The sequence below is a fragment of the Myotis daubentonii genome, chromosome 2, assembly GCF_963259705.1.
Source record: "Myotis daubentonii chromosome 2, mMyoDau2.1, whole genome shotgun sequence".
In the NCBI taxonomy this organism is placed as follows: Eukaryota; Metazoa; Chordata; class Mammalia; order Chiroptera; family Vespertilionidae; genus Myotis; species Myotis daubentonii.
In genome coordinates, this window is record NC_081841.1 from 138,414,095 (window position 1) to 138,435,944 (window position 21,850).

The following is a 21,850-nucleotide window of genomic DNA, read 5'->3' on the forward strand; positions in this document are numbered from 1 at the left end:
GTTGATCTTATATGCTCTCTATATCTAATATGTTACTCTTGGCATTGGCATTAGACCTGCAAATTACAAACTCAAGCCTAAGTCATCTGTGCTTTTTATTTCTGTACCTAATAGCAAACTGAAGTTCAGAAAAATGATCTTATATAATGAAAGGCCAATATTCAAATCGACCGAACGGTGGAATGACCGGTCACTATGATGCGCACTGACAACCAGGGGGAAGATGCTCAATGCAGGAGCTGCCCCTGGTGGTCAGTGCACTCCCACAGGGAGAACGCTGCTCAGTCAGAAGTGGGGAGCAGGCCTAAGCTGGCAGTCGGACATCCCCTAAGGGCTCCCGGACTGCAAGAGGGCACAGGCTGGGCTGAGGGACCCCCCGAGTACATGAATTTCATGCACTGGGCCTCTAGTTATTTATGATAGTCTTTAAACAAACTCAGCTGTCAATGTTTGGGGATTTTGAAATAGAAAAAAAGGTCAAAGTTATAATGAAGGGAAGGCAAATTTAAGAGCTTCTTTGCCTCTAGACCAGCTGTGGGCAAATTACGGCCCGCGGGCCGGATCCGGCCCGTTTGAAATGAATAAAACTAAAAAAAAAAGACCATACCCTTTTATGTAATGATGTTTACTTTGAATTTATATTAGTTCACACAAACGCTCCATCCATGCTTTTGTTCCAGCCCTCCGGTCCAGTTTAAGAACCCATTGTGGCCCTTGAGTCAAAAAGTTTGCCCACCCCTGCTCTAGACCCAAATTGGTAAATTTAGAAGTCTTTTGGGCTTTCAGATAGGAATAATTTTTATATTTGTGTTTGGCAGGACTCCTTTAGTTACAAGTGACAAAAAACTTTGTCTTAAAATGGAACTTAATGGTATCTCATACTTTCAAAGGAAGTGCAAGAATGAGGTTGTGCCTCATGAAATAACTGGAACCTAGGACTTTAATCTTGTCAGGACTCTCTGTCTTGCTCTATACTTTATTTCTTTCTAATGTCACAACACCTGGCACATACTAGATCACTTAACAAGTTTATTTGAATGAGTAACTAAATCTTAACCTAGGATAAATTCTAGGAAAGCAAGGTAAAGCTGATTCTATTAATCTAGTTTTAGATGATCTTCTAAGCTAGCAATGTTTCTTTTTATGAATCTTTCAATTAGGAACACTTTGCCTTTTAATGACAAGTCTGATGCCATAGGGTTTCATAATTAGCAACTAACTACCAAGACTTTCAACTTCATAGTGTTAAACCTTATATTTGACTCCTTTCTGGACTTCATTGTATATCATGTGAATGATATTATTTGTTTTAATCAATTCTGTTCAAAACCCCAATAGAAATATTAACTTTAGAGGGTAATATCATCCCATGCTAAGAGAAAGGAGAGATGAAACTCACACACTTGCCAAGATATTCAGAAAAAAACAATACAAGTACATAACTAGCATTTCTCCAGAAATGGACTGTGTATTGCCATTAACTATTATAATGGAGCCTGATAGTTAAGTGATTAGGCTGCTAGCATATCAGGAAGTAGGATATGTGTGGAGAAAAATCAGATAAGTACTTTAATGATTTCGGATAAGGAAAAGTCCTCCTGAAACAACAGGTAGGTCTAAGCCCCTGACCACATAATCTGTAATTGAGAGGCCACACCATAATTTGTAAGCCAAGTAAAAGCAGTTTTTAGAAATGCTCATGTGAAATGTCTGGATGAATCCATGAAAACTCTCAGACGTGATTTCTTTTCTCTAGGTAGGGAAAAAAGACTTATCTACAGATATTCAAGCAGGGCATAGGATAATTTGTCCAAAGGAGTTGTTCTGGGAAAAGAGGGAATGATTACAACATAGATAGTACGTGAAAGTCTTGAGGATAAAGCGATCACTCAGAATTTCTAGTAATTAATTAGGTAGTCATGTAACAGAATCTGGACACAGAAAATTCTGTGATTTGAAAGCTAAAAGGGAAAGTTGTCTATTTTTCACTTCTGCTAAGTGGTTTGTTATAATCCAGAGATCTCTGCTTCATGGCCCAGCAACAGATGTTGGATTCATCCTTGATCCTCTTCTCTCCTAGTTAGAAGAGCAATTAACATGAAAGCAAGTTAGGTGGTTAGAATTTAAATAACATGATGGTCATTGCTCTGGACTAATATATACTAGTATATATTGCCTGTGGCTTGCTTTTTTGATACTGATTCTAGCTGGGTACCTGCCCCAATTTAAAGAAGGCAATTTCTGAGATAGAAGGTAGGTTAGGCAGAGAAGTGTATGCTGACTACAGAAACGTTATCAAGCTATTAAATAACAGGATGAGAAGGACTTTTTTGTTTATTAGCTTCTCCCCAAAGGCTTCCTTATATGTAAATAGGTCATGTGGAAAGTCATTTCCTGATGCTATTAGGTTCTCCAAGTCTGAAAGTTAGAGAAGAGAGTACTTCTGAGGATCTGCCAACTAATTTCAGGTGATTTGACATACTGGTGGGTAATACAAAGGCTGAAGTGGTGCATAATTGGGAATTAAGACACAAGCACTATTAAAATTTAAACTCAAGGGTAACTTTAATTTTACCAGAATTTAACAACAAATAACAAATGAAACTAAAGATATGGCTTAACTTTAGATAAATAGATATTATTTCCTAAATATTAAAATTTTTTAAAGCAAAAAAATCTTACAAAAAGATTTTTAAAATAAAAATATTGGAGTCAATATGTTTGTTTGGAGGGTGAGTATAAATTTTTAGAGAGTACTTTTCAGTGCTTCTCAGCAATAAAAAGGAGTTAATTATTGATATTTATCTCAATGTGGAAGATAATTATGCTGAGTGAAAGAAGCCAGACCAAAAAGAGTACATACTGTGTGATGCCATTTATATAAAATCCTAGAAATACAAGCTATAAAAATAGTTTCCTAAGGGTGTGAGAAAGGGCAGGAGTAAGGGATTACAGAAGAGACTGAGGATACTTAGGGGGTCATAAATGTTTTCATTTGCTTGATTATAATAATGGTTTTATAGGTATCAATAAATATCAAAAATTATCAAACTGTACACTTTAAATATGCAGTTTATTATATGTCAGCTATACTTCAAGCTATAATAAAACAAAAGAGAAAGGTTACAATAAACTCCAATCTTTTGAAGGAAATATGGTATATTTTTGTCGATTTGTATATAAAGGAACTTGAAAGAATGATATAGAAGATTTCTGCAAAGACATTAATCATGAACAGAAGAGGATTTTGTAACTGGCCTCCCATACCAGAATACTAGTGCTCCACTTCAGAACCTAGAGGTTATGTAGTTCAGTACACACCCCACATTTCCCCTTTTTTTCTATGCAATGTAGACACATTCCTTACTCATCTTTATACCACCCAAGGTCTAGTATAATTCCTGAGGAGAGCAGATGCTAATTAAATAAATGAATGCATTGCTATAGTTCATCACCATCACTGCAAGAAACTTTTTAAAGACCTTTGGTGGAAACCACAAAACAAAAGTAAGTGATAGGAACTGAAAATAATGTGTTCATACCCAAAAGCAGAGCCACTAGTCTAAATCTGGTCTTGAATGAATTTGTGAAACAAGGTAGATTCTCTGAATAAAAGAGACGAAACCAGTACATAAAATAATAATTAGACCCTTCAGAGTCACAGAATTTAAAATTGTTCCTTGACCATAAAAATGTTTAGGATTATTTTTCCAACTCAGAATCGAGTTAAGGCTTTTTGTTTTGAGAATCAAACACAAAGACTTAGGCATACAATACTGGATCTAGCCCTAGCCGGTTTGGCTTGGTATTTAGATTGTCGGCCTGAAAGGTCTTGGGTTCGCTTCTGGTCAAGGGCATGTATCTCAGTTGCAGGCTGGTTGGGGCATGTGTGGCAAACAACCTATGTGTCTCTCTCACGTTGATGTTTCTCTCTCTCGATCTCTCCCCCTCCCTTCCACTCTCTAAAAATCAATGGAAAAAATATCCTCGGGTGAGGATTAACAACAATAAAAATCTGGATCTACCTTAAATTTTTAAAAAACCTTACATGACCCAATTCGATTAACAAGAAGATGCTTGAGTTTCTGGGAAAGTAGGAGACAAAGCTCAGATCATAACTATCTTCAAACCTAAGAGTAAGAGTAAAAGTGTCCTGAGAAATCTACCGATTATGGATCTGCCCAGTGTCCAGTTATGGTTCACCACTGACCTATATAATAACTGAGAGATTATAAACTGTTTTCAATGTTCAATCACAATAAAAAATAATATATTCAACAAAAATGAAAAAAAACACCACGCATGTTAGAGCATATATAATTAAAACTAAGACTAGGCCACTGATCTTTACTGCTTCCCTGAGATAACCAGAAGCCTTTTCTTGGCAAAATAAAATATTGGTAATTCATTATTTTCTCACCCTCCTCATCTATGCTCAGACCAACGGCAGGAAGAGACACATTTAGCAACCTATAGTATTTGTACTCAACCTTTCCCCAAAGAAGTTTTTCTCATCAAAGGAAGCAGTTCTATTTTGGTTCTTACTTCCTGTGAGAAATGCAGGCATGATGTCTGCTGGTGTGTGGCCATCATGCTATTTCTAACTAGCATGTCCATGGTATTACTGGTGTTTTGCAACAAGAGGAGAAATGTCTCTTAACATTTCTTAAGCCATTTTTAAGGCTATCTTAGCCATGTGATTACCTGCAAAGAATGTAAAAGTCCTCAGAAACAATAAAGGAATGCATATGGTTGTGAATAGATCACAATAAGGGATTTCTAGTCCCTTCTCCAAAAACTACTCAAGTCATTCCACAAAACCATGGCAAGTCTTATTTTATTCCTCTATGTATCCTAGAATATTTACATTTTCAGATTTGCTAGCACAGATTTATAAAAGAGATCACCTTAAAAATCATGTTTCCTATAAAATGACAAGAGTGAATTATATAAAAGTTGTTTTCTCTACTTTTTTAAGACCTAAGTATTCTTATTGCCAATCCAAATTTAAATTTAATCCAACCCCTATGCTGCTTAAATTTTCTATATTAGGAAAAGTTTCCTCATCTTGAATCATACTTCTCTGTCTTTCTAAGTTTGACATATGGTGGGTTTCTTGCAAGATAGAAGATTTTGAGGGGATTTGGATAAAGAAAAGAGACGTATGTACTGGATGGGATTTTGTTTCTGGAGATGATGGAGAAAATTTATTGTAGGCACAATAGCATGTCCAAAGCAGTGTTTTGTTCCAGGGATGGAGTTTCACCTGTGGATATGATACATCTTATATTAGCAGTAGGTGATTCTTTCTGTTGTTGTTGTTTTAATTTTAGGTTCTTAGAATGTCCTGACTTTTTTCAAAGTCTGTTCTTTGGATAGTAACTTTGAGTATATTAACAGCATTATAGATTTATCTAATTTCTAATGTGATAGATTATGGTTGTTTTTTTTTTTTTTCTCTTTTAGATCCATTTTTCCTGTCCACCCGTCCTTCAGAATCATTGCCTTGGCAGAGCCCCCTGTTATTGGAAGCACAACACAGCAGTGGCTGGGGCCAGAATTCTTAACCATGTTCTTTTTCCACTACATGAAACCACTTGTCAAAAATGAAGAAATCCAAGTGATTAAGGAAATGGTAAGGGTGAGGCCAGCTCTAGCCTGTTGCCTTCAGTTTTTCTCTTTTTAAGGCACTCTTACCCCTGCTGGAGCAGAACTGGACATTTTTGGCTTCTCCCTACTTACTCCCAAATGTCCTTCTGAAATGGTTCTCAAATGTTAACATTTTGCAGAATCATCTGGAGGATTTGGTAAAATGCAGATGGCTGAGTCAGTAGGTCTGGGATATGGTACATGATAATTTGCATTTCTGAAGTTCTTAGGTAATGCTGATATTGCCACTGGTCTTGGGAACACTCTTTGAGAACCATGAATGTATTGCTGTCACTCCTCTTTCCTTGTGTGGAGGCAGTTTGGTGGTTCCTTTTCCTTTTATATTCAGTCAAAAGTGACTATTTTAAGTTCCTACTGTAAAGGGAGGTTAAGTATATTTTAGTTCCTTAGGTTCTGTGGCAAATACCAAGGAGTCCTGGGCTCCTCAGGACTATAATATATCCTGTCCTATACTTAACTGATTAGGTGTCTGGTGGCTTGAAGTATAGGTAATCCATTACTTCAGTGTCTGCCTGAAGCAGGCATTGTGCTTAGCATTTTCTAGAACTATTCAGTGTAATAGCACTGGCCATAAAATTTTAAAAACTAGTATCTAAGTCATATTTCAAGTGGTCAGTAACTACATGTGTTTTGGCTAACATATTAGAAAGCATAGGTAAAGAACATTTCCATCATCATAGAAAGTTCTATTCGATGGTGTTGTTCTAGATCACAAATAAGTAACTTTTTTTTTTTTTTTCCTAAAAAGTTAACACTCATTCCCCTTAAAATACTAGAATGAACTTTTTAGGTCTTGTCACATGGTGGTGGATAAGGGTGTAGGGTTTTAAAGATAAACAACTCTCCTTTTAATGCCGAATTTACTACTTATTAACTTCCAGATCTTGGGCAGATTATTCAACCATGATTTCTTTATTTGAAGATGGGGATAATAGTACTTCTTATATCAGTGCATTGATTTAAATAATAAATAAGATAAAGTATGTACTGAATAGAACTTAGAATTTTGAAAAGTTTCAATCACTTAAATGATCAAAGTTTACTTTTGAAATGGCCATGTTTTACCAGTTGTTCTAACATCGCATCACTTTCTGATTTTTTAAATTAAAAGTTTAAATTTATTATTAAGCAAAATTTTCTTATAATTAATTATATATTAGATTAAAATGTTATAGTTAAGACACTTAATGTGTGTCATTTGGGCAACTATTTGGAGTTCATTGATAAATTAATCCTGTGCCTTGGATATGCAGTTTAAAAGTTCTGAAAAATTGACAGCTTGAGTATCCATTCTTTATACAAGGATACCTTATGTGACTTAGTAGACATAAATGTAAGATTACTACTAAATGAAGGAGTTTGGTTTCAGTAAGAAAACGCCTAAATTAGTTTTTTAAATCTTGCTGAAGCTAACAAAAAAGGAAATGATAGTATATGAAAGTTTTTATAGGCATACTATATGCCAATTTTATGCTGGTGATAGAATTGTAAATGGAGAAGAGTGGCTTGGTTTTAATGACCTGATTCTTAAAGGGAAACGGGTGGGTATAAGCATTTCCTGAGAAGATGAATAAGTAAATTCATCCATGAATTAAACATGTAAACTGTAATCAGAGTTTTTCTAATAGTGTAATTCTAATATAAGTTACTAAGTAGCCTTAATTTATGATTATCAGATATGCCAAATCATTCTTTCTGTCTTTCCTCAATTCTCTCATAAATAGGTACCAAATATTCCTCAGGAAGCTTTGGACAAATTGTTATCATTTACACACAAACTCAGAGAGACACAGGATCCAACGGTAAGTCTGGATTTTCTATTGCTGATAGGCTGCTGCTTTTTGTTCTTAGAGTTCAGTGCTTTAAAATCTGTTTTTTAAGCTGGCATTTTTATTCCTGTGTTATGTTTTGTCCTATGCATATGTCGTACTCTTTCAATGATTTTAACATTCTTCTAGCTCCTCATGGCTGATATTATAGAAAACAACTTTAGCTCTAGAGGCGTACTTGGTACTCCTGGGGTTTGGCCCTGTTTCTTCTACCTCCTATGCTGAGCAATTTCATCTATTCTTATGGCTTCAAGTACCATCTCTAAGATAATGCCTACATCTTTTTCTTCACCTTCTAACTTTTCTTTTCTGATTTGTTCCTTATGTATAACTAGAGGCCCATGCATGAACTTGTGCACGGGTGGGGTCTGGCTGGCCCGCCCTGATGGGGCCCGATCAGGGCCAGGCTGGTGGGGGGAGGGGATGTGTGAGGTTGGCTAGCTGGCCCTGCACTCAGTTGGGGTGAGGGGGGCCAATCGGGGGTGGGGCCAGCCAGGGGGAAGGGCTGTGGGAGGTTGGCTGGCAGGCCCCGCCCCTGATCAGCATGGGGGGCCAATCAGGGGCCAGGTTAGCCAGGGGGCAGGGCTGCAGGAGGTTGGGGGCTGATTGGGGCCCTGATCATGCCGGTTGGCCTCCACAGCGCACGTCATAGCGACCAGTCGTTCTGTTCATTTTGTCATTCTGGTCGCTTGGCTTTTATATATATAGATTGTATTTCCATGCTGGGATAGTATTTTGGAAAGATCTAGGGCTGTCACTAATTCTGAGTCTCAGTGTTCTCATCTGCAAAATAGGAATAGTGGCTGTACCTAATAAGGATGTTGTGATGATGGGATATAGAACTAAATGATCTTTCCCCTTTATATCAACATATTCCTTATATAATTTCCTGACTCTGTTAATAACCTGGATACCAAATTACCTAAATTAGAAACTTTGACATCATTGTTTATTCCTTGCTTTCCCACTATTTCTACTTACCCTGAAAGAATATCTCATCAATTTAACATCTTGCTGTGTAAACTGTGCTCTTATCTATTGTCAGTAACTATCCTAGTATTCGATTTCATAATGTTTCTCCTAGAATATTGTTATTTCCTCTTGTCTGCCCTCTTCACCAATATCCATTCCTCTTGTGGCCCTCTATTACTTTTCCTGTACTTGTTATAACAAACTAGAGACCTGGTGCACAAATTTGTTAATGGGTGGGGCTTGGCTGGCCCCTCCCCCGATCGGGTTTGGGAGGGTGATTGGGGGTGGGGCCGGCTGGGGTGGGGGGAGGCCAAGGGCGGTTGGCCGGCCGGCCCCACCCCCTGGTTGAACTCCTGGTCAAACTCCTGGTCTAGGGGACAATTTGCATATTAGCCTTTTATTATATAGGATTACTATAAATTGGTGGTTTATGACAAAAGTTTATTTTCTCACAGCTCTGGACACCAAAATTTTGAAATGGGTGTCACTGAGCTGAAATCAGGTATCAGCAGGGTCACATGCCCTTGGAAGCTCAAAGGATTACTACATTCCTTTCATCTTTCAGTTTCTGGTGGCTGCTGGGATTCCTTGACTTGTCATTTCAGTCTCTGCCTCTATCTTCAGATCACCTTTTCATCTGTGTGTCTGTGTCAAATCTTTTTTAAAAAAATATATTTTATTGATTTTTTACAGAGAGGAAGGGAGAGGGATAGAGAGTTATAAACGTTGATGAGAGGGAGACATCAATCAGCTGCCTCCTGCACACTCCCTACTGGGGATGTGCCCGCAACCAAGGTACATACCCTTGACCGGAATCGAACCTGAGACCCTTGAGTCTGCAGGCCGACGCTCTATCCACTGAGCCAAACCGGTTAGGGCTGTGTCAAATCTTTTTCTGCCTCTATTTCATAAGGATACATATGATTGCATTTAGTGGCCATCCAGATAATTCAGGATAATCTCCACATCTCAGAAATCTTTAATGTTATCTGCAGCGTCAGCTTTGCCATAAAAGGTAAAATTTGCAAGTTGTTTGTGGGGACCATTTCCTAACTGGCACAGGAGACCTCATCTCCAACTACTCATTCTTTTCAGCTACACCATTCTCCTTGCTGTTTCTTGAACACACTTTTGCCTGCCTCAGGGTCCTTGCCACTTGGTGTTTCCTCTGCCACAATTGCTGCACAAAAGTAGCTACAGGTTTGCTCCTTCACCCCTTTTGGATTTACTCAGATGTCTCCTTTTTAGTGAGGACTTCCTGAAGCACTCTATTTAGAATCACATATCTTCCACATTTTATTTCTTTCTCTTTGTTTTAAGGTTCTTCATAGGGCTTATTTATTACCCTTTGTCAAAATATATATTTTGTTCCTTTTTTTTTTACATCCTCACCTGAGGCCATGCTGTGTGTGTGTGTGTGTGTGTGTGTGTGTGTGTGTGTGAGAGAGAGAGAGAGAGAGAGAGAGAGAGAGAGAGAGAGAGAGAGAAAGAAAAAGAAGAAGAGGAGGAGGAGGAGGAGGAGGAGGAGGAGGAAGAGGAGAGGAGAAAGAGAGAGGGAGAGAGATGAAAGAGAGAGAGAGGAAAAAGAAATATCGATTGGCTGCCTTCCATATGTGTCCTGACGGGGATTGAACCGGCAACCCCTCGGTGCACAGGACGACACTCAACCAACTGAGCCACTCTAGCTAGCCTGTTTTACTCATTTTTTATTGTCCATTTTCCCTCAGATTTTAGTTCTTGGATGGCGAGGTTTTATTTGTTGTGGTTGCTTCTGTATCTGGAGCTTTACCTACCACATAGTAGATGTTCAACAAATATCTGCTAAATGAATGAATGAATGAATGAATTTTCCATATTGTCCCAGGAGTGATCTTTCCCAAATCCATTTCCTAAGTTCTCCCCTTCTTTAAAACTGTTAAGAGATGGATTCTCTTTGTCTGTAGACTGAAGGACAACCTGCTAAGCATACCTGCTAAGTTCCATCTCACCCTGGCTGCTTTTCCTGCCTCATTTCTTATAGTCTCTCTTGAAGCACCCTCAGTTCTACCACAATTTGCTTCTTGCTGTCTTTTAGGCCCATTGTTTAACCCAGCTGTTGCCAACCAGTGGTCTGAAAGGTTGGCGACTGCTCGTTTAAGGAAACCTTTGGAGCAGCGGGCAACCCACATGCCTCTGCCTTAGATGATGCCTGGAATGCGCTTTCCTTCTGTCCACTTGCACTCAGGTTGCCTTTTCTATCAGGTGTCTTTCAGTCCCCTTAGGCAGAAGTAACCTCTATATCCAGTCTACTTTATGACATTTGGCATAGATTTCTCATATTGACCTATTGCAACTGCAGCACAGTGTATTTTTATCTCCCCGATTAGAATATGAACTCCTTGAGGCCACTTCTTATTCATTCCTTTATTTCCATTTCCTAATCTGGTACCTAGCCTATAGTAGACACTTAGATGTTTGATGAAGGAATGAATAAATTAATTAATAGATTGTCTTTAGAGTTTTGTCTCCCTGAGAACATGTTATATTTTTGTAAAAGAAATGTCTTTAAGAGGTGTAAGAGAAAAATTATTTTTAATAATTTTATCAGAATTTTTATATCTTTAAGCTGAAGTACTATTTTTAAGTATGCTAACATGAAAATCCTTAAGGTGTACTCTTAAACTGCATAACCATGGTAACTAAGGAAATGTGCTAACACCCTCACTTGCTCGTTTGGAAATTTGATATTATAAATGTTAAATATATTAGGGATTTTTCAACTAAAGTACACTCTCATTTTTTAATGACTTATGTGAGAGCAGAGATAACCAAACCTTTTATTTAACACTAAAGTGGCTGATTATAAAGCTTCATTCTGATTTTTTAAAAAATATATTTTATTGATTTTTTACAGAGCGGAAGAGAGAGAGATAGAGAGTTAGAAACATCGATGAGAGAGAAACATTATCAGCTGCCTCCTGCACATCCCCCACTGGGGAAGTGCCCACAACCCAGGTACATGCCCTTGCCGGAATCGAACCCGGGACCTTTCAGTCCGCAGGCCGACACTCTATCCACTGAGCCAAACCGGTTTTGGCTGATTTTTTAACACTGGATGCTATTGTGAAGCATTTTTATATTAACTGAAGTAGTTGATATTGTTAGGGTTTTTTGGCCAGTGATGCAGGCTGTGAAAGAATTCACAACTAAAAGAAGAGATGGATGGAGAGAGAAAATTTATTTTACTTTCCCCAAAGGGAGAGGTCTGGTGCATTGCTAATCAATACAAGGGCAAAGAACAAAAGCTGCATTCTCCCTTTTCAAGCCTTGGCTGCTGTTGCTAGGTGACAAGGAAGGGAGAGGGATTTGGAGGCTGAAATTGAGCAGACATCAGAGGGGTTGTAGTTTGTTTGTTCTTCCGGAGACAATACAGGCAGATGTCCTAGGGAGGCATCTTATCAGTATTTTTCCAAAGTCTGTAAAACATTCTTAGAGCAAAAGTTAAGAAGAGTTCAAAAGTTTGAAGAGGATGGAGGTAGGGGACTTTCTATTAGAGACTTCTTGGGGAAATTATCCCGGAGTTGTGAAAATAGCAGGGAGGAGAAGTATGCAAGAGTGTAGCCTTGAGAGTAGCTTATCTTGTCTTGTAGTTTGAACAGGGAGCTGTTTGAATCAGAGCTAACAATCTTGGGATTAAATTAACAGGTGCTTCTCATAAATTGTGGCAGGCTACAGCAAAGAAAAAGCAAAGCCCTTTTCCTATCCTAATGGGAATTTTTGAAATTCATGCGAAATCATTACTGAATGAAATATGAGGCCTGAACTGTGTTATGCTTGGGATGAGATTAGAATGCTATACCTTACGAAGTTGCATTATGGTTTAATAGGATTCTTGTCATGAGAATCTCTGGTTGGAGTCATTTGTCAAACATTTTCCATGATTAAGGTAGGAATTTTTCATGGTCCCAGGTATAAAGGAAGGGAATTGCTGGTCATGTTTAACTTCTGATACTTTCAGCCATACCAGCTGAAATAATCTTATCCGCAATTCTTTTTTCTTTCTCATATCCATCAGTTGCCAAGTCCTTTGAAGCAAGTGTTGATCCCTTCCCTCCATTCTTTTTGCCAATAACCTTACTGTAAGACTTTATCTTTTTGTAGGTAGATTACTGTCCTTCAACCACTTTACATACTGCTGCCAAATTAATCTTTCTAAAGTCATGTTACTGTGTTGCACATAAGAAAGTTCTACTGCCTTTAGGAGCCAGGCCAAATACCTCAAAGTGTCAGTCTTTGATATTTGGGAGCAAGACTTCCAGCAGGACCCTCTAATAAAGCTGGGCTGGCTTCCTCATGTTCTGTATGTATTTCTGTTCCTTTTGCATTCATGCCTTTGTTCATAGTATTTCTTTTTTTCCATTTGAGCATTATAACCCCCTATGCAGTTGTCAAGTGCTCCACTTATTTTGGCAGTAAATTATATGCTATTTTGAGTTGCAACATTTTCCTTCTTATATTTAAATATTGTCTCCATGTTTAGAATGCAAATTTGTTGAAAACAAAGATGAACCAATGTTTGCTTATAAATGAGTTATTTGAAACTTAGAATGTGTTTTTAATAGATAAAAAGGATATTTCATAAGTGGTGGTCATGCTTTCAAACTAGTTCCTGAAGGGTCATTTAACCCCTGTCATAACTGAAGTGTAATATTAATAATAGCAGATCAGAGTTTCATAGAACTATGAAATACATGAGGAAGGAGAAATCAATTCATTCTTTCTTCCTTAGGACATACAGAAATGACCTTAAAAGAAATGTTGAAATAAGCAAAAAATAGTATGCCTTTTGCATCCTCCCAACATCCATTTTGAACCCTTTGTTAATGTCATAGAGTCCCCTTCTCTGCTCCCTTAGGTGCTTAGGGCCACTATACTGCCCTTATCACTCGCTGTGACATTTCAAAGAAATAGTTGCTTCAAAAGTTATTTACTCTGGTTTTCATTGAAAAACCTTATCTCCTAATGTTAGTGATCTACGTTAGGAATTAGGCCAGTAATAATCTGATTTATTAAATTCATTCTAATATACAGGCCACATCTTCGTTCTCTGTTAAGTTTTTTTTTTTTTTTTCATTTTGAAGAGGCTGACTTTTTTTTTTTTTAAATATATTTTATTGATTTTTTACAGAGTGGAAGGGAGAGAGATAGAGAGTCAGAAACATTGATGAGAGAGAAACATCGATCGGCTGCCTCCTGCACGTCCCCCACTGGGGATGTGCCCGCAACCAAGGTACATGCCCTTGACTGGAATCGAACCTGGGACCCTTCAGTCCGCAGGCCGATGCTCTATCCACTGAGCCAAACGGTTAGGGCATTGAAGAGGCTGACTTTTAATAATTACTGGTATTTGTTACATATTCATATGTGTTGGACCTGTACTAAGTGCTTTAGAATAATTTTCTAATTGAATCCTCATAACAACCTTAAAGATGAAGGCATTATTATTGTCATTTTAAAGATGAGAAACTGAGGCCCAAAGAGATTAAGAAGTTTCTCAAGGTCACATAGCTAATAAATGGGAGCCTGATATGTCTGATTTCAGAGCTTATAAACTTTGCCATTACATTATGCTTTCATTTTAAATTCAAGTTAGCAAATATTTATTGGTATTTACATTTCCTAAGTTCTGTACTAGCAACACTGCTATTGGGATTTGGGGAAGTATAAGAAAACAAGTAAATTATTCTGGCAGTATGGGGGAAGGATTCTGAACAGCAAGCTGCTACCCAAGTGACTTGTTGACATCTCTGTGGGTCAGCAGCCTAATTGCCCATTAATCTTTTTCTGTATTTCAAAAGCCATAGTTTACTTAAAGCTCCAAGCATTTTCAGGATATATTAACAGTTCAGCTTTGTATAAACAGAAAAAAATTAAAAAACAATTTATTGTACATAAGGGCTATTTTTAAGTTGAGAGTGATCTGTATTATGTTATATCCTTCCTTCATTTAACCTCCACCTCCCCCAAAAAACATGTATACACAGCTTTTAGTACAGTGAAAACACTTTAATTGATAAACATTTTTATAGATTAAAAAGACTATCTTCAAGAATGTTTTAAATGTTAATTGGTTTCTATTTATTTTTATTTGTAATTCATTAACAGTGCATATTTATTTAAGTTTGGCCTTGTCCTTCAGGAATAATGAATTCTGCTATGATACCCATCTAAAGGGACTTGCAGCAAGTTGAAACAAGACTCTTAACAGGCTGTCTTTGCCTTTTAATAGGCACAGTCATTGGCAGCATCACTTTCTACCAGACAGCTGTTGCGAATTTCTCGTCGGCTGTCACAGTACCCTAATGAAAATCTTCACAGTGCTGTCACTAAAGCCTGCCTTTCCAGGTAACCGTATTCTCCCATCTTACTGAATTCAGTTTTCTGCATCTTTGCTAAAATAGTAACATAAGTTTAATTAATAGTCTGTAAAAGTATTGTTCTGAATATGTAGCTGTTTCAGCCTTGTGTTCAACTTTCAGAACATATCTTATTTAGGTATAACAATTTTAAGAGGTACTTTATAGATAAGAAAACTTCTTAAGTCACATGAGGGAAGGCGGGGTCACATAGTGGTAAATAAGTAAAAGTATGTTTGAGAATTGAACACCAGGATCATGTGTTTTCTGAGTTAGTGTTCTTAATCATTATACTTAACTAGAGGCTCGGTGCACAAAATTCGTGCATGGGGTGTGGGGGGGTTCCCTCAGCCCAGCCTGCACCCTCTCCAATCCGGGACCCCTTGGAGGATGTCTGACTGCCAGTTTAGGCCCGATCTCCTTGTGTTGTGACTTGAATTTGTTCTCTCGTAGTGTAGCCATCCATAATGAGGCTCCTCTCCAGTGTCTTTACAGTAATTCCTTGAATAACTAGTAATTATGAGAAATAATAAATTCCCTTGAAATTAAAAGAACATTAGCAGGAAGAGACTGGACAAAAAATCATACACCTATGGATGAGGACAGTGGGAGGGGTAAGGGCCGAGGGTGGGGTGGAAACTGGGTGGAGGAGAGCTATGGGGGGAAAAAAAGAGGAACAACTGTAATAATCTGAACAATAAAGATTTAATTAAAAAAAATAAGAACATTAGACTTCCAAAGGAAAATTAGGAAAAATGCTTTAAGTGCTTCTTTTTCAGGATTATAAAATTAAGAAAATATAGACAGATAAATAGATAGATTCATTACGTACCCAGTATTTTTTTAGTCAGACTTTGTTAATAGAAATAAATAGTCAATGCTAAGCAATGTAAACCACTTTTGGAGCCTAAGGGGAAATAATACTTTGGATATATTAGAATGAAATAATCACATTTTATGGGTCTTGATATACACCCTGGTAGTTAAGTCAACTTTCAATCTCCTTTATTAAAAAAGCAAATAAAAATAAATCAAGTAATGTTAATTGATCAAATATGCACATATGAATTTTAGGTAACCACAAAAAGAATGGAAATGGATCCAGTAGAGGTGGAAATAAGCAAATAGAGAAAACTTGACTCTGTAACCTTCCAAAAGTCAATAGGTGATGCATACACAAAATAGTTATTTGACTTATTTGCAAAGGGTCATGGAATGGTAACAAAATAGAGTTTTATTGTGGTTAGTTAATAACACAAGAAAAATGAGCTATTTAATTCAGTGAAATATTTATGAGTATGGAAAGTAAGCATTTTTTAGTTTTTCAAGTTTTCAAGTATGAAATATTTCAAACATACAGAAAAGATGCTCAACTTCATTATTGACCAAATAAATGAAATTAAGATGATAGCTATCATTTTATACTTTTTCACCTGTAAAAATTAATTTTTTCATGAGTGGAAGGAAGTAAACTTTCTTTTGTTGTTTATTTTTTCTTTATTGTTTAAGATATTACATATGTGTCCTTAGCCCCCTATTGCCCCCCCACCCACCCCTACTCGTGCCCTCACCCCCCTAGTGCCTATGTCCTTTGGTTATGCTTATATGCATGCGTACAAGTCCTTTGGTTCTTTGGTTGATCTCTCTCCCTTCCCGCCATCCTCCCCTGCCTTCCCTCTGAGGTTTGACTGTCTGATGAATGATTCTCTGTCTCTGGATCTGTTTTTGTTCATCAGTTTATGTTGTTCATTATAGTCCACAAATGAGTGAGATCATGTGATATTTGTCTTTCTCTGACTGGCTTATTTCACTTAGCATAATGCTCTTCAGATCCATCCATGCTGTTGCAAATGGTAGGAGTTCCTTCATTTTTACAACAGCACAGTATTCCATCGTGTAGATGAACCACAGTTTTGTAATCCACTCAAGCTATATTACAAAGCCATTCTTCTCAACACTGCCTGGTACTGGCACAAGAACAGACATATAGACCAATGGAATAGAGAACCCAGAAATTGACCCAAACCACTATGCTCAATTAATATCTGACAAAGGAGGCAAGAGCATACAATGGAATCAAGACAGTCTCTTCAATAAATGTTGTTGGGAAAATTGGACAGATACATGCAAAAAAAATGAAACTAGACCATCAACTTATACCATACACAAAAATAAACACAAAAGGATAAAGGACTTAAGCATAAGACAGGAAACCATAAAAATCCTAGAGGAATCCACAGGCAGCAAAATCTCAGACATATGCCGAAGCAATATCTTCACCAATACAGCTCCTAGGGCATTGGAAACTAAAGAGAAAATAAACAAATGGGACTACATCAAAATAAAAAGCTTCTGCACAGTAAAAGTAATTTGAATTTGTGATTGCCAACTTGGAGCAGGTTAAAGTACATGATTGCATTATTGTTTTATCTATTTAAGAAAATTTGATAAGCCAGTTAAATGATAAACAAGATTTATGAAGTATACTAAATCCATTTTCAAAATCAAATTATCTATCTTGTCCTGCAAAATGTTGTATATAAATGAAGAATACTAATTACAAATGAGTTTTACTTATTAAAAGGAGATTCAATAAACATATACTTTATTGTCACATGTATATGTAATTTATTTACTATTTGTATTTCACACTTCCAGATTGAACTTCCTTAATTGGTTGTAATTAGCGTGTGTGTGTGTGTGTGTGTGTGTGTGTACACACATGTCAAAAGATACTTAGGGATCACAGAAAGCTTTGACTTTGTCACTAATTGCCCCCCTCCTCCCACCCCACCCCACAGGTTTTTACCAAGCCTTGCAAGGTCAGCATTAGAAAAAAATCTGGCAGATGCTTCAATAGAAATAAGTACTGATGATAATCTAGAACCAGAACTGGAGGATTACAAATGTAAGTATTTGGTTTCTTTCCCTTTTAAGTGAAATAACTATCGAATGTTTTCTGTTATCAACTTTAAATTAAAAAATGACTTTGTTTTTCATTTATTTTATTTTATTTAGGGTTGAAAAAAATGAATCTTTAAAAAAATTTTTTTTAAAATTTAGTTTGAAACCCACTTAAAAGAGTACTTCCTTTATTTCCATACCAGAGACAGGTCCTCCCCCCATGCCCACTCCCACTCCTCCAAGAGTTACTGTTGAAGTGAACATGTTAAAGGCTCTCAGAATTTCTGCTGTAAATAAACTTATGTGGTTTTATTTAACCTTTTATCCAACTATATTCCACCTTAGCATCTAAAATTCTGTTTTCCTTGCACAACATTTACATTTTGAGGACCAGATGTGTCTAATGGGAAGCTATTCAAGGTTGAGATAGACTAAAATAATATTCAGAGTACTATTCCATATGTTCCTAATATTCCATGTCCACATATTGTCTTTTTTGGTACTTTTTTCCTGAAGAGCCATATGTATAATTTTGAATTGGGGGGAGATTTAACTCTTCCTATGAAAGATCCTCATTCTTCAATTAGAGCACAATGAAAGGTTCTATGATTTTTGAGGTATTAATGACCTGTTTTATCAAAACATGCAATGTGTGCCCATTCTCCAAAGGGAACTATTGGTGTTTTCTTTGAAGTAGGTGTTTTTTAATTGTTGGGGATACACTGAATTTGATATTAAGAAAATAAGATGCCTTTTTCAAAAGTAAAATGATAAGCTCTGCATACTGGTGGATCTGAGTATAGATACACAGAGCCAGTTCAGAGACAGGATAATTTTCATACTTTTTAGACTGTAATGTTATTTGATTGAATTTTTTGACATATACAAAGAAAGACTGCATCATTCAGACTATAGATTGTTTAGTTTTGGTAACAGGGCAGTGTTAGCTGTCCCATCTAAGCTTTGTGTAGAGAATAAGGGACCTAAGTCAAGAGGCTTTTGATTGCTCTGATTCCATTCATCTTTAATGTTCCCTCTTTTGGAAAATTCATTTAATTCACTTTCCTTTTTTAAAACATAATTTTAGTGATTTGAGTAAGGAAGGAAGAGAGAGAAAGAGATAGAAAACATCAATGATGAGAGAGAATCATTGATCGGCTGCCTCCTGCACGTTCCCTACTGGGGATTCAGCCTGCAACCCTCACATGTGCCCTGACCGGGAATCAAACCTTGACCTCCTGGTGTATAGGTCAATGGTCAAACACTAAGCCACACCAGCTAGGCTAATTCACTTTCTTTGTTTAGGGACCATGCTCACCAAGCAACATTCTGATACGGATTTAGCTTTTTTAATGCAGGTCTTCCTCTAGATCAGCGGTTCTCAACCTGTGGGTCGCGACCCCTTTGGGGGTCAAATGACCCTTCCACAGGGGTTGCCTAAGACCATCAGAAAACACATATATAATTACATATTGTTTTTCTGATTAATCACTATGCTTTAATTATGTTCAATTTGTAACAATGAAAATATATCCTGCAGATCAGATATTTACATTACGATTCATAACAGTAGCAAAATTACAGTTATGAAGTAGCAACGAAAATAATTTTATGGTTGGGGGTCACCACAACATGAGGAACTGTATTAAAGGGTCGCGGCATTAGGAAGTTTGAGAACCATTGCTCTAGATAATATGCTGATAGGATAACCAGTATGTCATATAGTCCATATGAAAGTTGCAGTTTTCATTGCAATGTAATACTTTGCAATTCTGGTTTTATATATAAAAATTGCATATAGATCAGAATTTATGTCTTTAATAATTTCCTGAAAGTTAGATTTGTCCTCTGTTGTGAGGACAAAATCAGGTTTTGAGCCTCCCAGTCTGAGGACTTAACAGATTTATAATAATCCTCTGAGATTTCTTAGATCGTTAGCCAGATTTCTCCCAGGGAACTATAATATCACCATGCTCTCTTTTTTATCTTGAAATTTTAACAATAAATATGGGTTCATTGAATTAAATTGTACTAATGCCCTGAATTAGTGGTCGGCAAACTGTGGCTTGTGAGCCACATGTGGCTCTTTGGCCCCTTGAGTGTGGCTCTTCCACAAAATACCGACTTCTGCGCATGGACCACGAAGTTTCCATCGTACTGTACATGTGTGCCCGCACGTGGTATTTTGTGGAAGAGCCACACTCAAGGGGCCAAAGAGCCGCATGTGGATCTCCAGCTGCAGTTTGCCAACCACTTCCCTAAATGTACTAAGTAAATATATCGATAAACTAAACCATAGATGATATCTGATATTGTTTGAATCTGAAATTATGTGTGTCATCTCAACATACAAGTATATGGTAAATTCACTTCCACAGTGCTAGCCTTTCCTTTTACAGTTTTATATTTGGTCTATTTCAGAGACCTGATGGTAGTAAAATAAAATAAATCCTTAGCGACAGCTTATAGTTCTTTTCTCTATGGAACTTGTAGACAAAAGGCAATGGTGAGGATCTATTGAAAGATGAGGTCTACTGTGCTGTGTGGCAAGTGTGTAGCACCCAGCAGTGATTAAGCAGGGTGACAGTTTAATTATTTTTAGCTTAAAATTGTTCACGGTGCTCCACAGATGCAAATGTTGCTTTTTCACCTTGTCTTTTAAAATGCTTTGCACACAAATAGAAACTTTCTTATTAAAAGTAGGGAGGGAAAAGATGGGTCAGTTATTTTAGGATTATAATTGTCTACCTGCTTGCTAGGGTATTTCCATAGGATGGAATATTATTTGGAGTCAAAGATTGAACTACCCCACATGGCAGAAAGAACATTAGTTCTATTTTTAGCTGTATCCATTCTAACTTATGTTTTTTTTTTTACCTTCTTCATAATTCTTGTCTCATTATTAGGAAAATAAAATGAAATTATATGAGAAAACAATAAGCTGAAGCTCCTAGTTTGGGATCTGGCACATAGACGGTTCTCAGTGAATGATAGCTTCTATTATTGTAATCATCAGAATTACTGCAACTATTACTATTAGTATTATTATTATGTTTTAACCTTTTTAAAAATGTACTTTTATTGATTTCAGAGAGGAGGGGAGAGAGAGATAGAAACATCAATGATGAGAGAGAATTATTGATTGGCTGCCTTCTGCACACCCCACACTGGGGATCCAGCCTGCAACCCAGGCATGTGCCCTGATCAGAATTGAACCGTGACCTCCTGGTTCATAGGTCAATGTTCAACCACTGAGCAACACCAGCCGGGCAGTTGATTATTATTGACCTTGGCATCTATTAGACAGTGAACATATATGCCTGGTTACTGTAGAGAATATACATGAAAGATGTTCCTTGACTTCAAGAAACTTAATATTTAGTTTCCTGGCTTCAAGGAGCTAGGATTCTATTCTAGACCAACTATAAGAGACATTGCAATAATAATTAATTATCACAAAATAATTGTGTAGCACCTGGGGTGCTTATTGGAAAATACATTTCTCCTGGATCATCTCTGAATATAGTAATTTGGGAGGCCTGGCATGGATTGGTTCATTTTTATCTTTGACTAGCTACCTAGGGGATTCTCATATGGGGTTTTGAATGAGTGGGTTCTGAAAAAATTATATTCACGTACTTCAGAGCTTTTGAATGTGTATTTGGCTTATATATGTGTGATAGTCTTGGACTGAACAAGCTTATTATGGTTACTTGACTGAGGTCTGAGTTTTGTTTTCTCTCAATTTTATCTATATGCTGTTTGCTACATACATTGTTTTAATTATATTTTACTAGAGGCTCAGGGGGCCCTCAGCCTGAGAGGGCATAGGCCGGGACCCCTCGGGGGATGTCCCTAGGGGATCAAGCCTAAGCTGGCAGTCAGACATCCCTCTAGCAGCCCGGGAGCCCTCAGGGGGTGTCCAACGGATGGCTCAGGCCCGCTCCCCATGGGCAGGCCTACGCCATCCTTAGTGCTGCCTAGGAGGTGGGAGATGCTCCCGCTACCACTGCTGTGCTCGCAGCCCTCAGCTGTGCTTGTGGCTGAGTGGCGCTCCCCCTGTGGGAGCACACTGACCAC

At 37.4% G+C, this 21,850-nt stretch overlaps 1 protein-coding gene across 1 annotated transcript in view; it reads left to right on the plus strand.

Moving 5' to 3' along the window:
• The window catches only part of VWA8 (von Willebrand factor A domain containing 8), a 411,100-nt gene that overhangs the window by 136,857 nt on the left and 252,393 nt on the right, over positions 1-21,850 (plus strand). Inside the window, exons 15-18 of the mRNA XM_059684720.1 lie at positions 5,467-5,635; positions 7,395-7,472; positions 14,740-14,855; positions 17,668-17,774. Of these exons, the coding sequence (XP_059540703.1) occupies positions 5,467-5,635; positions 7,395-7,472; positions 14,740-14,855; positions 17,668-17,774 (470 nt within the window). The remainder of the gene's footprint in view (positions 1-5,466; positions 5,636-7,394; positions 7,473-14,739; positions 14,856-17,667; positions 17,775-21,850) is intronic.